General features: G+C 42.2%; 1 protein-coding gene across 2 annotated transcripts; it reads left to right on the top strand.

Moving 5' to 3' along the window:
* The first annotated feature begins 4,818 nt into the window (after nucleotides 1-4,818).
* Nucleotides 4,819-25,211, top strand: Snapc1 (small nuclear RNA activating complex polypeptide 1). Of its 2 annotated transcripts, XM_076922004.1 has the most exons (10): nucleotides 4,831-5,086; nucleotides 8,284-8,443; nucleotides 8,629-8,769; nucleotides 9,879-9,983; nucleotides 10,495-10,653; nucleotides 12,662-12,730; nucleotides 13,269-13,331; nucleotides 15,582-15,741; nucleotides 23,053-23,175; nucleotides 24,639-25,211. In XM_076922004.1, exons 1-10 carry the CDS (start codon nucleotides 4,881-4,883, stop codon nucleotides 24,671-24,673), a joined length of 1,221 nt encoding a protein of 406 aa, XP_076778119.1. In that variant the 5' UTR covers nucleotides 4,831-4,880; the 3' UTR covers nucleotides 24,674-25,211. The 2 variants fall into 2 exon arrangements, with proteins under 2 accessions (XP_076778120.1, XP_076778119.1); XM_076922005.1 differs by lacking the exon at nucleotides 8,629-8,769 and having other exon boundaries at nucleotides 4,819-5,086.
* The last annotated feature ends 1,960 nt before the right edge of the window (nucleotides 25,212-27,171 follow it).

Raw genomic sequence — 27,171 nt, 5'->3', positions numbered from 1 at the left:
AACTGTCATGGAGCTGAGGTATCCGAAGTGGTGAAGGACAGTGGAAGGAGAGAGGGCAAGAGAAGCTGAGCAAGACTGCAGAAGATGGAATGCTTTGAAGACCACAAGTGGAAAAGCGTAGGCTGTTATCACTGAGAGAGTTCCAGATTTCTTCCAAGCTGCAAGAGTGAAGGACCCAGAACCCAAAGATCTGCAAGGAGCTTGTGATGGTTTTTATATGCTAGACCCAGGGAGTGACACTATTAGGAGGTGTGGCCTTGTTGGAGTAGGTGTGTCTCTGTGGGTATGGGCTTAAGACCCTCACCCTAGCTGGCTGGAAGTCAGTCTTCCACTAGCAGCCTTCAGATGAAGATGTAGAACTCTCAGCTCCTCCTGTACCATGCCTGCCTGGATGTTGCCATACTCACATCTTGAGGATAATGAACTGAACCTCTGACCCTGTAAGCCAGCCCTAATTAAATGTTGTCCTTATAAGAGTTGCCTTGGTCATGGTATCTGTTCACAGCGGTAAAACCCTAAGAGCGAGCTACTATTGGGGATTTAGGGCTCCAGTGGCCAGTACTGAGAATTGTAACAGCAGCCACTGTTAGAGGCCAAGAGTGTCAACTCCTAAGACTGGAGCTGACACTAAGTGCTGTTAATATGAGTAGCTGTAGAGAGATGGGAAGTGTGCCAACAATGGCGTGCCAGACTCAGGTAACAAAGGCCTAAAGCAGTAAACATCTTCCTGAGCACCTGGAATTGTAAGTCTCTTAGCTTCTGGGGCTCAGAGCCATAAGTAACCACTGAGCTAACTCTCAGTTCCCAAACTTACAGTGTTTATGAGCTGAAGTGACAAGCTTTCTGAAGCTGTTGTACCAAGCCATCATCAACTTTTGGTACTCAGGGGCCTAGAGTGTCAAATCTTGTTCATGACTTCTTTCTAACTACAGCAAAAGGACTCAAGCCAGCTGACTGGTAACAAATTATATCAAGTATTTTGTCATGATGATGAAAGGCTGGCTAGAAGTGAGATGAGAGATTCAGAACATTGTGCATTGTTGTGGGGTGTCCACCAGAAAAGAACACTCAGACACAGGCTCAAGCCAATAGAAATTCTTTATTAGCAGGTTGGCAACTATACTGGGTATTCATAGTCCTGAGCCTTTCAGAGGGTAAGCTTTTAATTCCAACAAACAAACAAACAAACAAACACACAAACACATGCTGGGTGAACACAGCTCAGTTAGCAAGAACACCTCAGTTAGTCAGAAGCAGACAGAGCTGCAGAAGCCAAAAGCTAGGTTAGTGCATTTAGAGACTTTGACAGAGCTGTGGACTTTGCTGGAGTAGGTCTATGTTCTTTTGGCAGGGGGTGCTTGCTGTCTACCTGCTGGGTTCCAAGGCCTGAATGGTTCTTCCATTGTGTCAGTTATGCTAAGGTCTGGGGGCATTTGAACCAAGCAAACTCTATCTGGGGGAGCTCAGTTATGCCCACTTACAAATTATCATGCTAGTTATACAGGTATACAGCTTTGCTCTACTTGAACAGGGTCTCTGGAGGGGATAGAGTATATAGGCTGGGGAAGACCAGGGGATGGTGAGGTCTTGTTTCTGCTCGCTAAAGGCTTTTCAGATAGGACCTTTGTGAGTAGGAGCACCCGCACCCCTGTAAGCAGCCTTATCCATTCTCTGTAAGGAAGCCCAATAAAGCCATTGATTACCCAGTATAAACTTTGGTAGAATCATGCCTCAGTTTGTCACTGGGACTTTAGGTTGAGATAAATTTTGTTTATATTTCCTACAGGGAAGTAATTTCAGCAACAAAGAAATATAAGGAGAGGCGACATGCCTTTAATATCAGCACTGGGGAGGTAGGCCAAGGCAGGGAACCTCTGTGAGTTTGAGGCCAGCCTGACCAAATAGCAAATTTCAAGCCAGCTGGAGCTACATAATAACACACACACACACACACACACACACACACACACACACACACACACAGAGAGAGAGAGAGAGAGAGAGAGAGAGAGAGAGAAACAAATTGAGCTTCAAAAGAGTGAAGGAGAACAGCCTCTGTGATAGGAAACCGCAAGAGAGAATGGGAGGGTTTAAGTGGGAATGGGGGTGAAGACCCCCAAATTAGGGAGACCCTTACTCAAACCTCGGGGAAATTGTGGCCACCCAAGAACTCTCGCAAGACACCGTACCTGGATGCAAACGGCAGAGGTTTATTAGGGAAATAAGCCGGCGGTCAAACCTCAAGCTCTCTCGCAAGAGCAAGCAAGGTTTGGCCCTGAGTGATGGGTACCGGGGTCTTTTAAAGAGCAAAACCACAAACCAGGGGAGTGGGGAGGGGGTAAGAGGTTGCCAAGGATACATAACATGAGAATAGTGATACATTCCAAAGAAACCCACCCTAAAAGGTTAATGGCCACGGAAATTACCCAGTACAATCATTTTCTCAAAAAATGTGGTTTCACCAAGTCACTGCCCTACCTTGTCATTTATCAACTATTTATTCTCACTAGCTCCAGCTGTAAAGCCACAGTCCTGTCATTGTGTTTTTACCTCCTTTCACTCCTTACAGCCAGTTCCTGGAACTGGCCTGGCTTGTTTCAGAGAAAATTTTCCATGTCCCTAAAAGAACTTAAAAGGCATCTATATATGTATATATTCTATAAAAATGATTTTTATAATTTTTCATTCTTCAGGGGCAGGAGGAGAGGAGGGGTAGGGGAGGGGCAACTCAAACCAGGTATATATATGAAAATGCAAAAAATAAATTAAGAAAGAATTTTTTTAAAGTAAGGAGATACTGGTGGTAAGTTAGCCCAATTTGATCTTCTCACCATATATAAAAAATCAAAATATTATATTATAACCCAGAATAGGTAGAATTATTGCCAATTAAAGCTAAAATTTGTCCTACACGGCAGTGAACACATGCAATCCCAGGACCAGGGAGGCTGAGGCAGGAAAATCTCAAATTCTAAGCTATCCTGAGCTATCTAGGAGGTTCCAGGTAAGGATCTCTTTTGAAATGGATATGTGAATTAATGTATGAATGAATAAAGAATACTAATTAGAAAAAGAAAAACTGAGCCAGTAAGATGACTTAGTGAAACTCTTGCAAGAGAAAACCTGAGACTTGAGTTAAGAATACCAGGATCCCTGTTCAGAAGGGGAGAAGTGACTGTTCCAGAGTGTGCTTTAGTCTCCACGTACATGTCATGGCCACCACACACCCCTAAACACAACGCCAAGAAAACAAGAAGAACATGTTATAGTCTAACACTCACCCCAACCTCCCCAGCATAGCTGTAGCCATTTTGTTCCCTGCCTGCCAGCTATTTCATATTGTTGCTGTAACGTGCCTGCCAGTCACTGACACAGAGAAGTGACTGGGCTTACAGCAAGGACATGCTGATCACTTACCCTGTTTTGTTCTGTATGACTGTTCTGTATGAGGTTGGCTAATCATAAGAAATTCTAGAAAACTTTACATAGGACCCATCAAATCAACGGTCAATATGAACTGTTATGTCTAAAATAGCTTAAGTCAGAGCTGACCATTGGGAAGCCCTTCCTGTATCTTTCTATGAGCTCACTGTGGTTTTTGTTGCTGCCACTGAAGAATGCTACTAATAAGCCCAAAAGTTATGATTATAACATGCATGTTCTGTTATCTCAATGCTCTGAAATTCCCCTGTTCATCATCCCCCTGTTCATCATCCCCCTTACTGTACTTGATCAATGAGCTTAACAGTTACTTTGCCTAGTATGTCAGCTGCCTCCTCCTTGCCCTTTAAACGTCTGAACCTGATTTCTCCTATAAAAAGTCTACCCTGAGAACAGACTGGTACCACAATTAGGCTTCCGAGTCTTTTTTTGCTGTTCTGAATGTTCAGTATTCAATGTTCAATAAACTATTTTTGCTTAAGATCAGTCTTTGTATGGTTTGGGTGGCGAATTTTGAACCCCAACACACACACCCCCACACACACCATTGCAAATAAAATAAATGCATCCATACAAGCACACCCCAGAATAACTTTTCTAAAGATTAGTATGCCTTCAAAACAGAAATACAGTTCAAATACAGAATGCTAACCCATAACAAGCGCCTGGGAGAAGCTAAAAAGTGGGATTTCTAGAGAGCTACTTCAGCCAAATAAGTGTGTCGATTAGGTGCTCCTGACACAGTACTGTGCTAGATTGTCAAAGGCAACAAGGGTAAGAAACGCAACTGTTGCCCAAAGTGGTTGCATATTACTTGGAGAGCCACAAATTAATCACTCAATTAAGTAACTATAGAATGTAAGGGATCTTGCCAATGAGGAAGAACCAAGGGAGTTCCTTTCCTAAGAAGTTCTCTTTAGATCATCTTCCCACGTGGAGGGAGGTTAGGGTGGTTGCTACTGTAGGGTCCCTTTAAAAAAGACTGGCAGGCTAAATGTAGTTTACATATGCCAGGAGGCAATAAAGACCTCAAATCCTTTTGGGTGCTGTTCGTTGAAATCGAGTCTTCATGTTCTACCGAGTGTGTTAGCGGGCACTTTTATTATTTTATCTATCTACCTATATACCTACCTACCTACCTGAGGGTCTTATTTACTTATTTACTTGCTTATTTATTTTGAGGCGCTCTCTGTGGAGACCTGAAACCCGATACATACACCAGACAGGCTTGTAAGTCACAGAAATCCTCCTGCCTCTGCCTCTCAAGCAGCCAGGCTCCATAGACTAAAAGCATCTAGCATTCACGCATGCGCAAGAAGCGCCGCAGGCGACAGGAAAGACCCGGATAAAGGCGGGGCTTAAGGTCCCGGATACTACATCACGGAGTGCGCGTGCGTGACGTACTGGGGCGGTGCTACAGGACCTTCTGGGCAGCCGGGATGCCCCGTCCCGGAGCGAGCATGGGGACTCCTTTGGGCGCCGGGACCCGTCCCACGGGCGCTGGAAATCTTGAAGGCGTGGGGACCTCTCCGGGCCTGCAGACTGACTGCGAGACGCTGCTCAGCCGCTTCCAAGAGATGGACAGCGTGCGCTTCGAGGACTTTGCGGAGCTCTGGCGTAGCATGAAGTTTGCAACCATCTTCTGGTGGGTGTGCCTCACCCTCGGGTGTGAGGGGGACGCAGCCTGGGTCCGCGACCTCCGCCTGGGCGGTCTCCGTGGATTGCCCTTGTGCTCTGAGGGCTCGCCCCTCTGCATCTCCACAACCTCCATCCTCACCCAGACCTTTGCCTTTCGACCTCCTCCAATCTTGTTTTCCCTGAATGAATCCACAGTTAGAAACAAAGTATTCACACCGACCCAGGGTCCTCCAGGAACGGATTCACTTAGCATGCCACAGCTGACGTTGGAAGTGCGGGTTTGAATCTCTGTGTATCGCCTTTAGGTGGAGAAAGCCCAAACTGAGCCCGGTAGCCGCCTTTGCCTCAGTCCCCAGCCTCATTTCCAGTGCTCGTACCTTGCACTCACTCTCTTGCTTTTGGTACTCCACTGGCGTTTCCTAGCCTGGGAAATGTTCATCTCCTTTTGCTTGTCCACTTCGCCAGTCATATTTGAACCCAAATGACAGTTCTTTAGGGAATTTTTTTTTTTTTTGTCCTTCCGGACTGAGGCAGTTCTATCTATCCCCAGCCTGAAGTGCTTATCTCACCTGTCAGAGTTTATTTCCGTAATTGGAGCTGCAGTCTTGGATAACGGTGAAGAGCTGAGGCGATGAGGTCCTGGGCATCAGGGTTTGAATACAGCTTCCCAACTCTTCTCCCCCAGATCTGGGACAAACTTTTTTGTCTGTAAAATAGATAATAATACTTCACGATAGTGTGGGAATGAAATGAACCAATATATTTTGTGGTTCTACGTGTGAAATTAGTGTTCAGAGTTATTACTACTTTTTGATTTCCCTCTTAGACTCAACTTTGTGATAACAGTGATGTGATTAGTGTGGTATGCCTTGTTTTTAACTTGTTTTACTTGTTTTTGGGACATGCCCTCATTGTGAAAGTTGCTATTATACCAGACTGGCCTTGAGATCTGCCTGCCTCTTTGTTCTAAGGTCAGGCATTCACCACTTTGCCCAGGTTTGAATATGATATTTGTATTAGTTACCATACCATATAAATTCTTGAAAAGAGTAAATGATTGAATAAAATCTTACTAGAACTTTTGCTGAATAAAATAGAACTTCTTATACTATTGGTGTAAATTACTATGTAGTTTGTAAATTGTTACAAATGAAGTTGTAAATTATTACAGAGGATGAAATTAGCCAGTTGTGGGGCTGCATTCCTCTAAGCCCAGAATGTGGGGTGAATCAAGCCCAGGAATACAAGGTCATCTTAGCTACAAAGAGAATTCTGCAGGAGACACTGTCTCAAAAGACAAAACAACAAAAAAATATTATCTGTTGTGCAACTGATGTTTTATGTAGTTAAAATATTATCTGTTGTGCAGCTGATGTTTTATGTAGTTGACTATAATGCATTCATGGTCTAATATACTTAACGAAGAGCTCTGAAAAGCAGGCATAAGTGTCTGTGTTTTAGAGGCTAGAAAACTGAGGCTTAGAGGAAGTTAATTTTACTAAGTGTGTGTCATAGGCTTATAATTAGAGTGATCAAGAAGCTGAGGCAGAAGCCGGGCAGTGGTGGCGCACGCCTTAATCCCAGCACTTGGGAGGCAGAGGCAGGTGGATTTCTGAGTTAGAGACCAGCTTGGTCTACAGAGTGAGTTCCAGGACAACCAGGGCTACACAGAGAAACCCTGTCTCGAAAAACCAAACCAAAAAAAAAAAAGCTGAGGCAGGGGTATTGCAAGTTTGAGGTCAGCCTGGGCTGGAAAATGAGACCCCATCTTTTAAAAAATCTAAATCTATTATGTCTTCCTGTTTACTTTTTAAATTGAATTAAAACTTATCATCATCATCATCATCATTATTTGAAGCAGGGTTTTATTATACAGCCCTGGTTGGCCTGGAAAATACCAGGTAGATGGGATTAAAGGTGTGCACCACCTTACACAACCTGTTGTCTTCTTTGTTTCTAAAATCCTTACTTTTCACTGTACTTAAGAGGTGGGGGCAACACCAAGGAAGTTTTTCTAGGTTGCTCCACTAGAGAAGTAGTAGTCAGTCAGTCTCTCTCTCTCTCTCTCTCTCTCTCTCTCTCTCTCTGTCTCTGTCTCTGTCTCTGTTTCTCTCTCTCTCTCTTTTCTGACAGGGTTGTTCTGTGAAGCCCCAACTGTCCTAGAACTGAGGACAGTTTAGATCCGGCTGGTCTCAAACTCACAGAGATCCCCCTGCCTCTGCCTGCTAAGAGCTGGGATTAAAGGCGTGCAACACTGCTCCCCCCTCACTCCCCCTCACTCCCCCTCACTCTGGCTGGATTTTCTTTAGGAATCATTTTGGTCTCAACACTACCTTTTGTGTTCTTTACTGTACTTATCATATTTATTGTTTGAGAGCCAAAGTGGTCTCCTTCCCCATTTGTAATGAGATGTAGTGGATTATATTAGCCAAGGTGCTTATGTCTTTACCGTTTTGTTTTGCTGTTATTAACATGAGAAATGCAACATATTTATAATTATGTGAATGTTAGTTGTTTTCATGAGTTAAATGTGTTTTGAGGCATTTTAGCTAAGGTTGTATTTAAAGATTTACTTTGTGGCAGTCCTGCCTCTCTCTCCAGAGTACTGGGATTATAGTCTGGGCCACCACCCCCAACTTCCTGTTTTGAGACTTTAAGGCCTGTCACAGAACACTCTGATGATACACTCAAAGTCACTCTCATTGTTTCCTTTTTCAGACTTGCTTTTGTGCTCTGATGAATGGGAAGATGGGTTAGATTGGGCTATCTCTCTAACTTTCACTTAAGCTTCTTGTGGACAGAAAATGATGAAAATCATGGAGACTACTGGGGAAACGTATAATGTAGATTAAAATACACAGCGATTGAGTCTGTAACAACACGATTATTTCAATATTAAATGTTTTAAGTACCCTATGAATTTGAAGCTTTTTCTGTAGTCATCAGTTTGGCAGCAAGGCTAGTGTTTTGGTGGCATGGTTACCTGACAGTATGTGATGTTGAGGACAGTGGAAGATAAGCTTATCTTACACTTATCTTGTAAGTCAAGCTTATCTGCTTGACTTACAAGAGGGTCGGGTGTGGCTTCTCCATCTAGTTCCTAGTGGTTGGTTACAGAAGTGTATAGACTTCAGAAGTATATGCCTCCAGTGGCCTTTGTCCATATTTATTTAACAGTGGAAATATTTCCTCTTTGTTTTACAGTGGCAAAATGAGAAATTTAAAAAAGAACATGTTTGCCAAAGAAGCTTTAGCTTTGGCATGGCGCTACTTTTTACCTCCACACACGTTCCAGATCAGAGTTGGCGCTCTGTATCTTCTGTACGGGTTGTACAACACACAGCTGTGCCAGCCGAAGCAGAAGGTGAGGCCTGGTGATCACTGTCCCTGTCCCTCGGTAGAAACGTGCCAGACACTGCTTTTGTTTTTTTATTTTGTTTAAATATTAAAGGACTTAAGTGGAAATAGCAGTGTTTAGGTTTAGGTTTATGGAAAAGAATCCAGTGTATTCACAGAGTGGCTTCCCCCCCCCCCCCCCCCCCGCTGTAGATCAGAGTTGCCTTGAAGGACTGGGATGACGTCATTAGATTTCAGCAAGACTTGATAAACGCACAGCATTTTGACGCAGCTTTTGTTTTCAGGAAGCTTCGGCTCGACAGAGCCTTCCACTTCACAGCAATGCCCAAGCTGGTACGTTACCTAAAATATCATTTCATCTCTTTTCTGTTTTCTTTTTTCAAGACGGGTTTTTTTTTTTTTTTTTGTGTAGCCCTGGTTGTCCTGGAACTCACTATGTGGACCAGGCTGGCTTTGAACAGAGATCTGCCTGCCTCTGCCTCCTGAGTGCTAGAAATAAAGGCATGGCTGGCTGCCCCCACCACCACCACCCGGCTTAAAAAAAAAACCAGTTATTTTCAAAACAAGCAGTTGTCCAGAGCCTGCTTTGTTCTTTTGAAAATGGAAAGTCTGTTAGTGGTGTTCAAAACTGTAGTAGCTTTCTTGCAATAAGAAAAATATTTTCTGGTTGTTTTGTTTTCCCTGCAGACAGAATTGAGCCCCTGTACTTGAGTGCAGGGTGTTTGTGGACGGACGACACATGTGAAGCTAATTACTGTGAGCAGGAAGAGATCTGGCATCTCTGTCTGCTTTTTAAAATCTCTTTCTAGAGCGGAGGGATAGGCCCCAAGCCGCATGCACACATTAGAGGCCAGTCCTCAGCCACTGAGCTGATTTCCTCAGCCTCATGCCTTTCTCTGTTCGAATGTCAAGAGGGCTTACTTGAAGAATAAGGAATTTAAATCTCAGTTGATAAAAAATTGCAGCGTCTAATAAATTCCAGCATTTCTTCAGTTTCGTAACAATTGAGACAGTCGATTAGAAGAGCAGACAGTCTCCTGGGAAATCCTGTGACTTTTTGAGTTGGGCAGACTCTATAGCATTCAGTGATGCATCTACTATTTAGAAAAACCCAGTGGACTCTGAGAAGGGCTGGTTAACAAGTGTGCAGGGAGAGCTGTTCTTGTGTAAATTTACTCCTTTAAAGATGCCCATTTAACAGTTCAGTTTTGAAAAATGTCACTGTTATGCATATTTGTGTATTTGGTAATGTATGTAGGTGGTCATGCATGTGCATGCTTGTACACAGTAGGACCACTGTGGTGTTTAGTCTCTCCTTTCATCTTGATGGGGATTCCCGGGATCTACTTGGATGACCAGGCTTGCCAAACAAGCGCCTTTGCCCACAGAGCCACCTCTCCAGCCCAAGAGAATCATTTTAAAAGGCATTTCTTTGTATTTAGCTTTCATGTAGAATGAAGAAAAAAGTTCAACAAACTGAAGTGACACAAAAATTTAAGGACCCAAGTGATCGTGTAATGAAACTTATCACTTCTGATGTGTTGGAGGTGAGTTTGTTCTTACAGTCCTGAAGCTGGGGAAGTGGCTTCGTTGACAGTTAATATGTTGAGGTTATGACTTCATTAACTTGATACTGAGAGTTCCTGTAATGATTTTAGCATATATCCTGCAACTTGTAGTCACTTTGGGAAGTAATTATATTTTGAGTTAGTTTGCCTTTAAGATTGTCATTAAGCCAACCAGTAGTGGTGCACACTTTTAATACCAGCATCTGGGAGTTCTGAGGCATACAGATCTGAGTTTGAGGCCAGCCTGGTCTACAGAGTGAATTTCAGGACAGACAGGGCCACACAGAGAAACCATGTCTCAAGGAAAAAAAAAAAAAGATTGTCATCAAAGATAGAAATAAAGGACCAGGCTTGGTCGCACATGCCTGTACTTCCAGCCTGGGCTATAGAGCAGGATAAAACAAAACAATCTGTTTAAAAAAAAAAAAAAAAAAAAAAAAAAAAAACCCACATTGCACAAGAAATAAAGAAATCCTCTTCTCACTTTTAGGAAATGCTAAATGTTCACGACCATTATCAGAATATGAAGCATGCTATTTCGGCAGACAAGTCCATGCCGGACAAAGCCCTCAGTCTGGTAAAGGAGGATTTTTTTGACAACATTAAGAACATAGTTTTGGAGCATCAGGAGTGGCACAAAGAAAGGAAGGTAAGCTCTGTCTGCCGCTGTCCTCCGTGTGCTATGCGCACATGTTTAAGTCTGCAGTGCTGTAGAGGTCACATGCCGTGGACTGAAGACTAGAGGGCATACCTTCCTCATTAGGCCTCGTTAGTCCTACTAGGCTCAGGACATGCCATTCTTCGGTCTTACAAATGGGCTTGGGGGAGAGTAAATGTTGAACTATTTTTAGTTTAATTTTGTTTGGTGCAGAATTCTAACATTGTTGTAAAACTTGGGTTTCGTTACCAACATGTAAATATTAGTGGGCTACATCTAAAATTTTGGAAAACGACTTTTTCTTAAGAATCTGAGGGCCTGATCCCACCAGCTCCACTTCTGTGTAGTAGGGGACACTGAACCCAAGTGAGGCTCTTCTCTGTCTCCAGCATTGTCTCTCTTGTGTGGCTTACTTATGTGTCTCAGGACTTCATTGCTATGAAGAGACACTATGACCAAGACAACTCTTACAAAGGCAAGCAGGCATTTAGTTGGGGCTGGCTTACAGGTTAGTCCATTATCATCATGGTGGAAGCACAGCCACACTCTGGCAGATAAGGTCCTGGAGAAGCTGAGAGTTCTACATCTTGATCCAAAGGCAGCCGGGAGGAAGCTCTCTTTAGTACTGGGCTGAGTTTAAGCAGTAGGAAACCTTAAAGTCTGCCTACACAGTGTGGTGCACTTCCTCCAACAAGGCCACACCTATTCCAAAAAGGCCACACCTCCTAATAGTGCCACTTCCCATTGGCCAAGCATATTCAAACCACCATACCATGGTTTTTTTTATTTTTTTTACTTTTAGGCATGTTCTCCTTATTCAGTCCTTGAACTCAGTAATGTGAGTCTAGTGTGGAGTCCAGGTTAGCCTTGAACTCCACAGAGATCCTTTCCCCCCCCCCCCCACGTGGAGTCCAGGTTAGCCTTGAACTCCACAGAGATCCTTTTGCCCTCCCCCCCACCCCCAGTGCTGGGATTAAAGTTGTGTATACCCAGCCATTTTTTTAATGCCACAGGAGGTATATGGAATTCTTCATTAGTTAGGGAAGCTTAGGTAATTTAACAGTGATTTCTAGAACTGTTGAAACTTTTTGGTCTGAAAAATGTTTTCACCATTACTTGTTTGTGTGCTTGTGAATTGAGTGCTTAGAGGTCAGAGGACAACACACAGGAGTTGGTTTTCCATTCTAGCATGTGGGGCCCCGGGATTGAACTCTGGTCCTCAGGGTGGCAGTGGATGCCCTAACCCACTAAGCTTTCTTCCCAGCATGAACCTTTGTAATCTTAATCGTAGACAGTGTGCTGGTTAGTTTTCTGTTAGCTTGAGGAAAGCTAGAGTCATTTGAAAAGAGGAAACCTCAATTGTGTTAAATGCTTCCATTAGATTGGTCTGTAGACAAGTCTGTGGGGCATTTTCTTGATTACTGATTGGTGTAGGAGGGCCCAGCCCTCTGTGGTAGTACTGCTCCTGGCAGTGGTCCTGGTGGTACAAAGAAGTAGTCGGAGCAAGTCACGGGGACCAAGCCAGTAAGCAGAGTTCCCCTCTGGCTTATGCTTCAGTTCTTGTCTCCAGGCCTCCTGAGTCCTGCCCTGACCCCCTTCATGGTAGACTGGAAGCTGTGAGGTGCTTTTGGCCATGGTCTTTAGCACAGCAGTAGGACAGTCTGCAGTAATTTGAAACTACCTTACGGTTTTACAGTAACTAAAAGTAAACATTGACCAGGCAGTGGTGGCGTACGCCTTTAATCCCAGCACTTGGGAGGCAGAGGCAGGAAGATTTCTGAGTTCGAGGCCAGCCTGGTCTACAAACAGCCAGGGCTACACAGAGAAACCCTGTGTGGAAGAAAACCAAAAAAAAACCCAAAAACCAAAAAACAAAAACAAAACCCAAAAAAGTAAACATTCTTCACTGTTAAAATTGTAATCTACTAATTATCTATAATTAACAGAATTATAAATATGTATACATAATCATATGTAAACACAATTTTTATTCTTTCAGAATCCCTCCTTAAAACCCAAACTTAAAGATGGAGAAGTGAATGGCGAAGGCACTTCAGAGGAGCCAGAGGTCAGCAGACTGTTAATGCGTCTTTCCCTTTATGTGTGACTAATTCTGCTTCATAAGTGTTATGACCCTTGGGCCGTATTATGAAAACACAGGAAAAGTCCATTCTGTGTGTTTTGTGGTTGCTAGTCTGTTCTTCACATGAACTGTGCAGGTCACTCAGAGGTCAGGTCAGGAGTGAGATATTAGCGATTTGAGCAGGTGGGACAGAGTGACGGGAGGTGCTGTGAGTTCTCGGGCAGGTAAGGCTTGTATCCAGTGTTTCATCTGACCTGTGGAGCCGTCTTTAGGCACAGGCAGATGAGGGAATGGCTTAACCTAAGGCTTTTGTTACTCCTTCCTCCATGAGCCTTGAAGGAAATGGTCCACCAATGAGGATGGCATTATGTCACCTGCCATGTGGCTGGCAGAGGGTGTCACGTGTGATTTCTTACCGATGTTTACATTAGCAATCTTAGTCCTGAGGACAGGTCCTTGGATTTTCATAATTTCCCTAAGGTTTGTGTTTCAACTTGGTTTTCCTTGTTTATTTTCCTTTCAGAGATGTGAAAGAGCAGTGTCTTTAGCGAAAATAAAAGCAAAGGCGTTCTCAGCTGTGGCCCAGGTACGTCCCTTGTTTAGTAAGTTCTTTCCTACGTGGCACCTTAGTTTTCATCTACGTAATCCATATGTACCGTTGGAAAGTCAGTGCCAGCCGTGCCAGCCGGCCACCGCCTGACCAGCGAGCGACCACTGGAGTCCTCCTCCAAAGGAGTGTTCCCTGTCCTCGGCTGCCCTCTGGGAGTTTGCTCTTTGTCCACCCTTGGCACCGTAATCAGGGTTTTTATTAATCATTGGCGTTCGCCTGGACATGGTTTCAGTCTGAGGGCTTTGTGCTGAGGAATTTCTTTAAATTAATATTTTGTATTGTACCATTTTTTTCCTTGACCCTGTTTTTTTTCCTTTGCTGTTTTTGGTCCATTTCTGTTAGGATGTTTCTTAAATGTCATCTTGATTTTTGTTGTTGATTCACTTTGTTTCTTAGTTTTTGTACTGACTTCTTTTTTTCCTAACTGAGAATATTCTTATTCTCTGAATGTTTCTTTGAAAATACTTTTGCCCTTTTTAATGTCTGTCATTAAGGATAATAATTTAATTACAGTTTTAATTTTTAACAGGATGTTTCCTCCTGCTTCCTGTGAATCCTTTGCTCTTTTTATTCTGGTCTCTGTTTCTTGTTCTCTTGGCTTTGTTCCAGCAGGTTGGAGCTCCTCAGGTGCCTCTGTATCCGAGTGGCGAGTGGTGGTGGGCTGCAGGCCTTTAACTCGCTGCCTTCACGGGCCATCTTGTCTTGTTTTGTTTTGTTTTTATTTTCTTTTTTCTTTCTTTTTTTTTTTTTAATCCTAAACCTGTCTGGTATGTTCTTTCCAGAGAATAGACTCCCGTTGTTCTAGGGAAGCGGTGAGGCTGGGGGCAGGACACGGTTCCCTGTGTAGAGTGTCACTGTGTCTCCCTGTGGTTTTAGTGCAGTTCCTAGTGAGGCTGGCTGTCTTGTAATGAGTTTCTTTGTGTGGCCATTTGCTTTTTTTTTTTTAACCTTTCTTCTGTTAAGTCGGCTATTACCCACTTTCCTATGCAAAATTATAATTGTGTTGTTTCCAGTGTACGTCTGTTTTTGTTCTTTTCTGAGTTCTTTTTTATTTTACTGGAGTATTGGAAGGAAGTGAGTACTGATAAGTACATTCTTAATTTTATGTTTTTCTTGGGCTTTTTTTCTGTGAATCTGTATTACAGGAAAGCAAGCTATCATTTTCCAACTATTAATAACCGATGTTTAGGATGACTCTCGGTTGGTTATCTGTACATGATTGCTATAGGACTGTCACAGTAAATGGGTGAGTTGAAGGCACGCCAGAGAAGATAAGTGGGTTGTATCCAGTTCCTTTTAACCAGAGTTCTCTTTATGTATGAAGAGAATTTGTTGCCGAATAATGTCTGATGTGTATCTTATGACATCACATAACTCTGAAAATCTAATTACATTATACCCCACCAGTTGTTGTAGTGTATCATTGCAGGGCTGTAGTTCTTTTCCCTCTTGAGGTGCAGCTGGCATCTTACAGACTTGCTTTTGGAGACTCATTGATACCAGAAATGTACTTACCAGTAACTGAAAACACTTGATTAAGCAAGTGAAGGGATTTGTGAGCTGATTCAATTAAAACGTCCGGGAGGCGTGGTGGTGCATGCCTTTGATCCCAGTGCTCTGGAATGCTCCGGGCATCCAAGGCCAGCCTGGTCTATATCGTGTATATAGCCAGGGTTATGTAGAGAGACCCTGTCTCAAAACAACAACAACAACAACAACAACAACAAAACCCTTGGCTTGCTGGTCTTAGGTACTGTTAGGATTGATCTTCCTTCCTCACTTTTCCTGTCTCTTCAGTGCTGTTCCTGATTCTGGCATTAGATTCAAAGCTGGTGTTTCCTTCCTGGTAGTTACAGTTCTAAAACACAGTGAATAGTCACAGTGTTGTGGGGATATGAAACCCGTCTTGACCAGTCTGGGTCACGTGTGGTCATACCTGGAGCTAGGCAAACCATGGGAGGTACCTGGAGGAAATATTTCTGAGTGAGACCTGACTTCGGACTCTGTCTGTGGTTCATTATCATTCTCCATGACAGCAGTGGCCTTTTAAGCCAGCGTGAGCTGGTGGCGAGGCAGTTGCAGGAATCTGGTTGTCCAGTTACGTGTAGTCCAAGCCTGTGTGGTAAAGGGCCCGGTCAATGTCAGGTGCCTGCTCTCCTCACTCCTGTGCTCTGCCCTCGGACCATTTTGTTCTTCACTGTGAGTAACTGGGTTTATGTTCCCAAGGTGTCCAAGTCCAGGAGGCATCGGCAGTCCAAGCTTGACTCTTCTGACTCTGATTCTGGGTCTGGACAAGTGCAAGGCAAAGCAGCTAAGAGAAAGAGAACCAGAGAACCAGCAGAACCAGCAGAACCAGCCGGAAGGAAGAGGTCTTCCAGGAGTAAAGGTACTTTGGTTTTAAAAGACCTGGTGCTGGAGTGTAGGTCCTTATTTCTAGGCTGGACTAGAGCTGGGTTGGTTGGGGGATATCTGTAATCCCAGCACTCTGGAGGCTGCAAGATTGCCAGTTTAAGGCCAGCTTGAGCTACATAGTAAGATCCTGTCCCACAAGAGAAAGAGACTTGTTTGGGAAAGTCATGGAATTTAATATTAAAAACGAACCCAATTTCATAGCTTCTTTGGCTCTTGCTGCTGAAAGAGACCCTAGACATTATATCAAATTCATTAGTCAGTATAACTTTATTCATAACGATGTATGTGAATTAAATTTACATCTAGGAAAGGCCAATAAGTAATGCATTCTAAAAACTTCCTCTGCTTCAGTTAAATTCATCAAACTACCCCTGATTTTCATTTGTAATAGAGTGTCTGTGAGATGACCTCATTATTTGATGCTTAAACAACTGTGTATTTTAATGATTTGATTTTTCAAGAATTGCACAGATGCTCAGCATTTCTGAAGTTGGGACAGGTTAATGGCAGAAAACAACAGAAACATTAGCAGGTACTTAGTGACTTTTTTAGAACACTCCTGGCTACCTCTGGAATGCTCTGGGCATTCAAGGCCAGCCTGGTCTATATATAGTGTATATAGCCAGGGTTATGTAGAGGGACCCTGTCTTAAAACAACAACATGCCCCCAGCCTCAGAGCTGGGCCATGCACCACCTCCCTAGGACAACAGGAGTCTGTTCTCTGGAAAGAACATACCAGAGAGCTTTAGGATTTAAAAAAGAAAAGAAAAACAAGACAAGATGGCCCATGGAGGCAGCAAGTTAAAGGCCTGCAGCCCACCACCACTCGCCACTCAGATACAGAGAGTTTAGGGGTTTGAGAAGGAAACTTACAGGCTCTGAGCATGGCTCTTTTTTTTTTTTCTCCTGTATTGAGTCTGGGGAGGGAGAATTGAAGTATATGTCAGATACGAGAATTCAGAGGAAGAAGCCTGTTGTTACGGGCAGGCAAGAAGTGCTTCACAAGGAAAGCTCGCTGCTCAGAAGCTGGTGGCTACTCGGAAGACAACTGTTAGGACAAATTTGGGCATTGTTCAAAAACAAAACAAAAGAACCAAAAAAAAACCAAAAAAACAAAACAAACAAACAAAAAAAACCCTCTACAATACAAAACAGCTTCCAAGCTGAAAGCTCTTTCTGAGCCCAGTTGTCCCTGGATGCAGTCACAGTGTAGTTCCCTGGGCCTATTAATATAATTTATCTTCTATTTGGCCAAAGGGGAAAATATATATTAACTGTAATAATTATTAGAGAAGATACTTGATGGTACCTAATATCCAACCTTGATATAACATGTTCTCTAGATTGGGGGGTCATCAGACTTTCTGTAGAAGGTCCAAATAGCTGATACTTAAGAGCTTTCCAGACGTTATGAGTCATACAGTTTTTTTTTTTTTAATGTTAAAAAAAATTGATTTTAATTTCCTGTGCATTGGTGTTTTGCCTGTATGTATGTCTGTGTGAGGGTGTCAGATCTGGAACAGGAGTTACACACAGCTGTGAATTGCCATTTGAGTGTTAGGAATTGAACCCTGATCCTCTGGAAGAATAGCCAGTGTTCTTAACCCTCAGGCCACCTCTCTAGCTTAAGCCGTACAGACAGGATTTTTTTTTTTGTTTTTTTTTTTTTGTTTTTTTTTTTCCACAGCTTAGTTACCCAGCTACCAGGATGTGGAAGTAGCTATAGAGAATAGAGGGATATATTGCAGTAGAAGTGAGTATACTTCTAAGCAGGTGATGGCCCAGGTTTACCACAGACAACCATATAACCCTGTCCTGGAGAAAAGACATAGATGCTCCTCTAATTTTTTAAAAACAGATAGATGTACAGAGAGAGCGCCTAACATTAGCCATGATACACTAGAACATTGCTTACGCAGAACTAGTTGGTGTGAGTGGAAACTGAACTTGTACATTATCAGAGAAGCTACACACTTTTCATAACTTACCGTGAGTGGCCGGTTTTATATGTAAAATGTATCCTAGAATCACCTGGACAAACAACAACAACAAACAAGCAAATGTTTTAGTGAAGGAGGGATCCTGTTATAGAAGTCAGAGCTGAAAAGCTCCATAAGGAGATTCTGGGAAATTTTATTAGTCTAGAAAGTTAAATAACTAAGCAGACTATAAATTTCTCAGAAGACATGAGAGAGAAAAATCAGAATACTCCTTTATCTAGTAAGGGGATGACAGATGCTGTATCGGAAAGTTCTGTGAACTTGTTTTTTCCAGTTCCTGGGATTGATTGGTCTTGCATACACCTGCTCGTGTCTATAGCTTCAGCTCTTTGAGACAGGCTCTAGCTGTGCAGCTCAGGAGGCCTTGAAGTCTCCTGCTTCAGTCCCTGTGTGCCAGCATTAGTCAAGTGCCATGGCACCCAGCTTGTAGATGTTTAAGAAAAGAGTGATGTTTCTGTACAAATTCTTTTAGAAAATAGAACACTTTTTAGCTTGTTGTTACTGTAAGAAATAAACTAAAGCCCAGTGTCTTTCATGAGCAGACACACACAGAATTCCTCCCTAGATAAAGCACATCAAATCCAGCAACCTATTTTATCCCAGTGATACAAGAAATAAGCCAGTGTAATTCACATTAGCTGATTAAAAGAGAAAACCTCTCAGTAGAAGATACTGACGAGTCTAGTATCTGTTCATGGTGGGAACAGTGATGGAAATGGGACCTGATGGATTTGTGCAGACACAAGACTAACACTTCATTGTAAAACAAGCCTCCCCCAAGGCCGAGAATGAAGCAAGGACGTCCACTGATCCTATTGAACATGGTGCCAGAAGACCCAACCGTAGAGTAAAGCAGTAGTTTTGCTTTGGCCTCTTGGCAGTCTGCATCTTCTCTTGCCTCTGGTCCCTGAGTGACCACTCATGGTTTCTGTTCCAATAGAGGCGCCTTTTCCAGAAAGCCATATGAATAGAATTATACAATATGTAACTTTTGTTGTTGTTGTTGAGACAGGTCACACTATGTAGTCCTGTCATAGAGATCCACCTGCTTCTGTCTTTGGAGCGCTGGCATTAAAGGCACGTGCCGCCATGCCTAGCATATGTACCCTTTGGGTTTGGGCTTTGACTTAGTTAATGCATGAGTATACCAGGACTTAGTTAGTGCATGTATGTACCAGTCCCACTGGTGCAAAGTCTAACAGTCCTCCAAGCGGGGAGTGAGGATGATTATAGGAAAGATAGAAAAAAAGATGCCAGAGACAGATATGGAAAGGCGGCAGGTCAATACCAGGCCAGCAGCGAGTGTATTTCTCATAGCCTTCTTATACTTCACATTACTGTGGGAAGCAAAGCCACAAGCTAACAGAAACAATTACTGAAATATACACATAACATATCTGTTTTCATCCAGAGGATTCCCTGTTCATTCCTCCAAAGTCAATAGACTCTTCAGCCCCTCAACTTGAGCCTCAGATGCACCTCCTCTTATTGTTCCATGCCTCAGCAGGCCAGGAAATTTGCCAACGGGCTGAGACCTGCCTTGACTCTGCCTGGCAGACTTCTTTTTTTCTCTCTCTGTTTCAGAGAAATAGGCAAATTTTTATTCCACTTTTGGAAACAGGCAAATGTGAGAGTAGCTATGTTGTTACTCATCTATGACCAGCTCCTGCACTGCCCGCAGCATTTCACTGTCTGATGTTCCACTGTTTATCCAGTCACTAGCCAAAAGATATTTAGGCTGTTGGCATTTTCTGCAGTTGTGAAAAAAGCCATTACAGTTTTTATGTAAAACTTTTCTATAAACCTAAGTCATGTGCTTGAGAAATCCCACATAACACTACCATTCCGATTCCCACCAGAAATGGCCAGTTTCCACTTGGTTTCAGAGTCAGCAGCTTTGGCTATTACAGTGTTTGTTTCTTTTTATAACCATTCAGGGTATAATACAAGGTCAGTTTGGTCCCAGTTGACTTTTCCTTAACAACTATACAGGTATGTTCTTATGAGTCCCCCACCCCACGTATTTTTTAATAAAAGATTTAAAAATTTTTTTCTTTTTTATGTGCATGGGTATTTTGCCTTCATCTGTTCCATATGTGTTTTTGAAGGCCGGAGAGGGCATCAAGTTTCTGGACTTAAGGATGGTTGTGAACCTTCATGTGGGTTCTGGGAACTGACTGGACACTGGAAGAGCAGCCTATTCTAGCCCCTGATCAGTTTTTTCCAGTTGAGTGGGTACTCCTATTGAATAGTGACAGTTACATATTTTGGATAGGAGATTTATCAGTAATCAGGGTTTTATTTTACATATACTTTTTCAGAATGTAGCTCAATTTCTCTCTCTTTTTTTTTTTTTTTTTTTTTTTTTTTTTTTTTGGTTTTTTCAAGACAGGGTTTCTCTGTGTAGCCCTGGCTGTCCTAGAACTCACTCTGTAGACCAGGCTGGCCTTGAACTCAGAAATCTGCCTGCCTCTGCCTCCCAAGTGCTGGGATTAAAGGCGTGCGATACCACCGCCCGGCTTCTCATTTTTTTTTATAATAGTTCTTACAAAAATAAGAATTTTAGTGAACATGACGGTGCATGCCATTAATCCGTACAGTGCTAAGGAATCAAAGGTACAAAGGTTTCTATGAGTTCCAGGCCAAACAGGGCTACATAGTGAGATCCTGTTTCAAGGAGGAAAAAAAAAGGATAATGATTTAACTTTGTTTGTCACGATGTATTTTGTTTTTGTGAAGACAGACTCAGGCAGCCCAAGCTTACCTTGGCTTTCTATGTAGATACAGATGCCTTAAAGCCCCTGAACCCCCTGCCTCCACCTCCCAAGTGCCGGGACTACATGCACACACTACCACATTGCCTTAAGAACTGTAATTTTGAAGAAGTGCAATTTACCATTTTTTATTTTATAATTTTTGCTTTTTGTGTTGCATGTAAAAAAATCTTATTTTGGAACAGTTTTTCAGTGTTTTCTCCTACATATTTTGTAAACTTAAGCATCACTTTCATGTCTCTGACACATTTGAATCATTTTATTATATATGCAAGTAGAGGTGTTTTTTTTTTTTTTTTTTTTTTTTGTCCATGGGTATAAAATTGTATTAACATCATTTAAGACTACCCTTTCTCCTTTCTCCAAATTGCCTTCACATATTGGTTGGAAATAAAACAAAGACCATTGAGGTGACCCAATTAGCCAGCCTGCATGGCAATTATTTTAAGATTCTTATCCCATGGTGTCTTCTCTACCTTCCTCCCTCTCCTCATGGTTCTCCTCTGACCCAGAGCCTGGGCACCCCAAGCCCTGCCTACCTCAGTTCTGCTAGCTGTAGGCTGTGGCCATTGATACTCACCAATCATGAGTGACTTGTGGGGAAGGTCACATAGACTTGGGTCTACTTGCAGACTCTGTGATCTCTGGGGTTAATCAGGCCTTTGGGGCCAATATTTAGCATTACAATACACGCAGCACCATATCACCCACCACATACATACATGTTGGATGTGTGTAAGAAGTATTTTGCACTTATTAAAACAAACAAACAAACAAACAAAAACTAGAGGGGCTGGAGAGATGGCTCAGTGTTTAGGATTACTGGCTCTTTTGAAGGACTCAGGTTCAATTCCCAGCATCCACATGGCGGCAGACACCCAGCAGAGGACTTGAAAAGGGCAGTGTGTGGGGTGTATAGAGTGAGGCCCATGTTAGTTCACGTGTAAACAATGTTAACTTTTAGTTATTTTGGAAAAACATGATGAGGATTGTATCACAGTGAACTTCAAGAATGGACTCAGCAGCCTAGGCTTAATTCAGTAGGCAGAGGTGAGTGAAGTGTATGAAAAATTTGATCAAAGAATTGACATGACTAGAGTTTTCCTTGAAACCCAGGGACAATGTGGTAGGTAGGAGTAGCAGACTAAAGCGGACTGCTGAGGTGGCTCCCCGATAGGATGGCAAGTAACAGCCTTGCTTGTAGGCAGGCACTAGAGGGCACCTGACATGCAGATGTGCTCAGAGGCTGATGGGAGGAGACAAGCATGCTGAGTATCTTGACATATTGGAGGAGGATGCTGGGTAAATGCTGGGCAAGTATGGACGGCAGGTTATAGATTTCATGTGGGGGGACGTTTGCTCAATCTGTCTGGCCAGATTCAATTCCTGTAATGTCTGTCTGTCCTTGAACTTCCTCTATATATGTGTAGTCAGGAGAGACCTTCCAGTCCTCCTGCCTCCCTCACTAGTGTTAGGGACTATAGGCTGTGGGCCTCCATGCCTGGTTCATGGTGCTGGGTGTTGAACACAGGGCCTGTGCATGTTAGGTTAACTCTGTGCTGACTGAGCTCCGTCCCAGCTCAACGCCAGCATTCTTGAACATGAAGATTCACTGGCAGACAGGACTGAAGAAGAATGTGAGCATGTGCCTTGTACAGCTAAAGCAAAGGTGTTTGTATTCAAAATAGTAACATGGAAAGCTGTTCAACTTTCAATTATAAAGTTGAAGTAACACACATGATTTAAGTCCCCCTAGATACCCTGTTTTATGTAATAAAGATCAAATAAGGTGTCTCTCACAAATTTTGTATCTTCCCATTCTCTCTATTTTGCCTTGTAAAAGAATAATATTCACAGCAGAGGGTTTTGTTGTTGTTGTTTGTTTGTTGTTTTGTTTTGTTTTTGTAGGTACAGGGTTTCAACACATATTTCAGGTTGGCCTGGAACTTTGTGGCCCAGTCAGATCTTAGACTTGTAATCCTCTTGTTTCAGCTTCTTGAGTGCTGTGGTTGGTTGGTTGGTTGGTTGGTTGGTCTGTTTGCCTACCAGTATTTTAATTAATTAAGTAATGGATCTCACTGTAGCCCAGACTGTCCTCAAAATGGATATTTATTTATTTATTTAGGTTGGATCTCATGGTAGCCCAGGCTGTCCTCAAAGTGGATATTTATTTATTTATTTATTTAGGCTGGATCTTACAGTAGCCCAGGCTGTCCTCAAAGTGGATATCCTCTGAGCGCTGAGGTTATAGCTGTATGCAGCCACGCTCAGTGACACAAGAATCTTAATGCTCAAGAAAAGATTAGACAGATGGAGAGAGGGATCGTTCAAGGCTGAGATAGGCATGGGGAAACCTGTTACTTGGTAAGCTAATTAGAAAGTAAACATTTCAAGGATTTCTAGTCTATAATGCATAATTATGTTACTATAATTTCAGTGTTGAAACATCTAAGATCAGTATTCCTTGTTTCTGTATACAGTCATTTCTCACTATCTCTAAATATTCCTAGGTAGTGTTCCGGATGAACATAAGGCAGAGAAGTCTTTATGCCTGAGTATGCCTGTTATTACAGAGGAGGAAGAAGAAGAGGAAGAAGACGAGGAGGAGGAGATGGATGGCTTCAGCAAAGCAGGTACACATGCATCTTGTTAGCTCATGCAGGGACTTGGGCTTGCAGAGTCAGGGCTGTGCCCTCCCCACGACAGGGGACTCATTCTTCCAACCCTTGTCTTTAGCCTGTTGGAGCTTTGTCAGTGTTACACTGGTAAGCATGGACTCACTCCACAGCCAACAAGCAATGATGCATCCGGGTAGGATGTGGACGCCTGACTCTGCTGGTGTCCGCCCGAGAAGCTGCTTACAGGCCTCTGCCCTGCTGAGAGCTCTGGGTCCTGGGTGCTTCTCTTCTAGGAATCTGTTTTCCTTTTCTTCCTGACACCCCTCTCCCATTTCCTTCTTACTTTTCATTGATGAGGACTATTTCTCTAGCATGTCTTTCTAAGGTTCTTGTTTCTGTGCATTTAATGATGGTTATTTGTGTGATAGCTATGGCATTTAGCTATGAGAGCCAGAAAGATACAGAATACTCGAATGTGTGTTGTGTTTCCAGGTTTCACTGTCATGAGCTCTGACTCTTCCCTTTCTCTTTGCAAAGCCTAGACAACTCAGTGTGGTGCCCTGGGGTTGTGCTAACTGTATGGACAGCATATGGGATTCCAAGCAACTTAGTAATTATGAAGTAGGATTCAGGGTGACTGAGATCTCCTGTCTCATTGGCATCTCAGTAAGATTGGAATCCTGTTGTCTCATTGGAGGTCAGAGTCTCTAAACTGCAGTTTCATTTGAGGAAATTCGCATGTGTGTCAGCTTCAATTTTTTTTCCTCTTAAATTTTAAATTAGCAATCGTCTCTGTCTAATCTTAAGATACTTGTGTCACTGGGCATGGTGGCACACACTTACAATTTCAGCACTTGGAGGATCCACTTTGAGGACAGCCTGGGCTATACTCTGAGATCTAGACTCAATAAACAAACAAACAAACCTTTAATCCCAGCGTTCAGGAAGCTGAAACAAGAGAATTACAAGTCTGAGGCCTAACTGGGTCACATAGCACGTTCCAGGCCAACCTGAACCACGTGGTGACTTCATTGTGTCATTTTATATGTGTGTGTATGTGTGTGTGTATTTGTATGTGTGTGTATGTATATATCTTTACATTTTAATATATTATACATTTTAGTGTCTGCATGGTGTGTGTGTGTATATATGTATATATCTGCATGGTGTGTGTGTGTATATGTATATATCTTTACATTTTAATATATTATACATTTTAGTGTCTGCATGGTGTGTATGTGTATATGTATATATCTTTACATTTTAATATATATTATACATTTTAGTGTCTGCATGGTGTGTGTGTGTTATTTATCTCCCTCACTGTTTCCTTCTTGGGTCTTGGCTGTGGGATGTTGTTGGTTGGGTTAGACTGTTTAACACATATGCAGGTGACATGTGTATAATTACTTGAGCCTGTCATTTAGATGTCAATTTTTAAAAAAGAATCCAAAGACTTCTTAACCTTGTATCCACAGAGTTTACTGCACCCAAGAGGAAGAGAAAACGCTGAACCAGGAGGCTGGTGGAGTTTTACAGAAGAAATGGTGTTTTTTTGTGTTCTAAGCAGGAAGTAGCCAGTGAAGACTAAGTCTGAGAACAAGATCATGTCTGTGAAATGGGAGAGCCTCTCATAGGCCAGGAGTTGGAGTAAAGGTTTCCTCTGAAGCTTAATATTAACATTTTTGTTAAAATTACAATTTTAACAAATTACATTGTAATTTGTAACAAAAATACATTGTAAATGTGTTACATTTGTTAAAATTGTTAAAGGTCTCTATGAGTGGAGATAAAGTTTCTATTACCTTTAAAATGTAATAGAAAGAATTATTTATTTGTGGGTTAATACTTTTTTTTGAAAGTTTTTGTGCTATTACCATAATGCAGTACTGTAATGTTTATGATTCTGCTTTTAAAACATTGTTTTAAAATACTGTTTATATGTAAATGACTTGTACCTACTATCACCTAACAATGGATTTGGCTGAGGTTTTTGTTGACTAAAAAGTGTTTTATGGTTAAATACAATAAAAATTTGCCCCCTTGTTTAATCTTTTTTTTTTATTCAAAGGCTTATATATTTAGTAATGATCAATAACAAGATGCCTTTACAATCAGAGGTGTAACCGAATACCCAACCTGAACATACCAACTACCTTTGACTGCTACAGACAAGTGAACATCAGCCTCCATCTCCCCTCTCTCGTTCTCCATCTCCCCTCTCTCGTTCTCCATCTCTCTCCTAGCTCCTCCTCTTCCTTCCTTGTTTAATCTTTTAATGTGTGAACTTTTCATGGTCAATACCTTGACTAAGAACTTAGGAAGTTACCACTGCTTTTGTGCTTGATGATGTCCCTTATTTACTAATTCATTTAGACAGGATCTGGCTGTGTATGCTAAGCTGGTCTTGAACTCTCCATATGAGAACTGCCTCAGCCTCCCCACTGCTGGGATTATAGATAACGTACTGCCCAGCATCACTCGTTACCATCGTTAGTGTTTGCTTTAAAGTTCCCATTGGTCTACTGTATATGAGTACATAGTTACCTGTGTGTGTGTCCTTGTGTACACATAAGATTAATTAATACGTTGTTTAATGCTTATGTGCTGTCTAATTGGCCCATAGGAGCAGTCCTGTAGATTCTGAAACGTGTCTTTGACACAGAACTTTTGTAAATCACAGGAAAGATGCCTATAGTTATGCTTGTGCTGCTGCTTCAGCTTCTCACCCCAGGAGTTTACGTGGAGATCGCTTTAACTGTGTTCGAATGCTGCCAGCACATGGCCTCGGTGGTGTGTGGCTAGTTCAGCCTGGCGTATAGTTAATTATTAAGGCTTAAAGTCTGGGCGGAAGAGGTAATTTCCAAATCTGATGATTGAAAATATATCTCTTAGGTATGTAATATGTTAAGACCAAAATACTTGGATAAAACTTGGCTTTGTTACCCTGTTAGCTACTGAAAGCAGTTGTTACCTTTGTCTGACTTCAGCTCTGTATGATAAGGGGTCAGAGCTGCCGGGATGCAGCACCAGAGCTTGGGTTAGTAATGTACAGCTGAAACACTGTGCACCTGAGTTGTAATCTATTTGCAATCTACACAGAGCACTTATAAAAGTCGTGGTATTATTTCACAGAGACAAGGGTAAGTAGCAAATGCAGTGTTTGCAGCAATACTTGTCATTACAAACAAATACAAACAAAAAGCTTGTGTTTCCCCGGACCACTGAGTTGGATCAGGCTAACTTTGTGGTTCACTTGACAGCTGAAGGGAACCCTCATTCCCTTGTGTCAATTTTAATTAGGTATAATGAATACTGTCTTCTCAACCTACCTTGAGTATAGTGAAAGACTAGTATCTCTGTCTGTTTATCTGTCTACTTATATATCTACCTATCTCTTGAGAAAATACCTTAAAAACAAACTTTTTGTACTGAAAGTTACTTTTATTTTTCTCAGGTTAGCTTTGGAAAATAACTGTAGTTATTAATGCCTTCCTCACCCTTCATTCTTGAAGTAAATTACAGTTTGACGAAGGCTTCCTTTTTAAATGGCTGGGAAAGAACTCCGTGGGTGTTAAACTGTTCACATTTTCATTTATCTTTTGAGTGACTATGTAGTAATTTTCATTGCACATTTTTCTTATTCTCCGTGTTAATGTAAATGTCAAAGCCCAGACTTGAGGTTGTATAATCCCTTTTATGTGATATTTTTAAATGTCTGAATTATTCATTCTACTGTGCTGTGTGTTACAGGTCTGAATTTTTAAGAGGCGTTCAAGCAGGCTCCTTTCAGTTGCAAGAAACAAAAGCATACTTGTACTGTCGTAAATGCTGGAAGCTCACTGAAAGATTATGGATAAATAAGTAAGGCACCCATCAAAGACACAGCTTCCTCAAGGACTTGAGGAATAGCTATAGGCTCTTTTACACCAAGTGATGCTTTTAACTAGGGTAGTAGAGATGCCAGTCAGTTGTGACCCGTGTACCAGAGGGCATGCAATGACAGAGAAG

Source organism: Arvicanthis niloticus, chromosome 23 (genome assembly GCF_011762505.2).
Source record: "Arvicanthis niloticus isolate mArvNil1 chromosome 23, mArvNil1.pat.X, whole genome shotgun sequence".
NCBI lineage: Eukaryota > Metazoa > Chordata > Mammalia > Rodentia > Muridae > Arvicanthis > Arvicanthis niloticus.
This window is presented reverse-complemented; position numbering and strand designations above follow the sequence as displayed.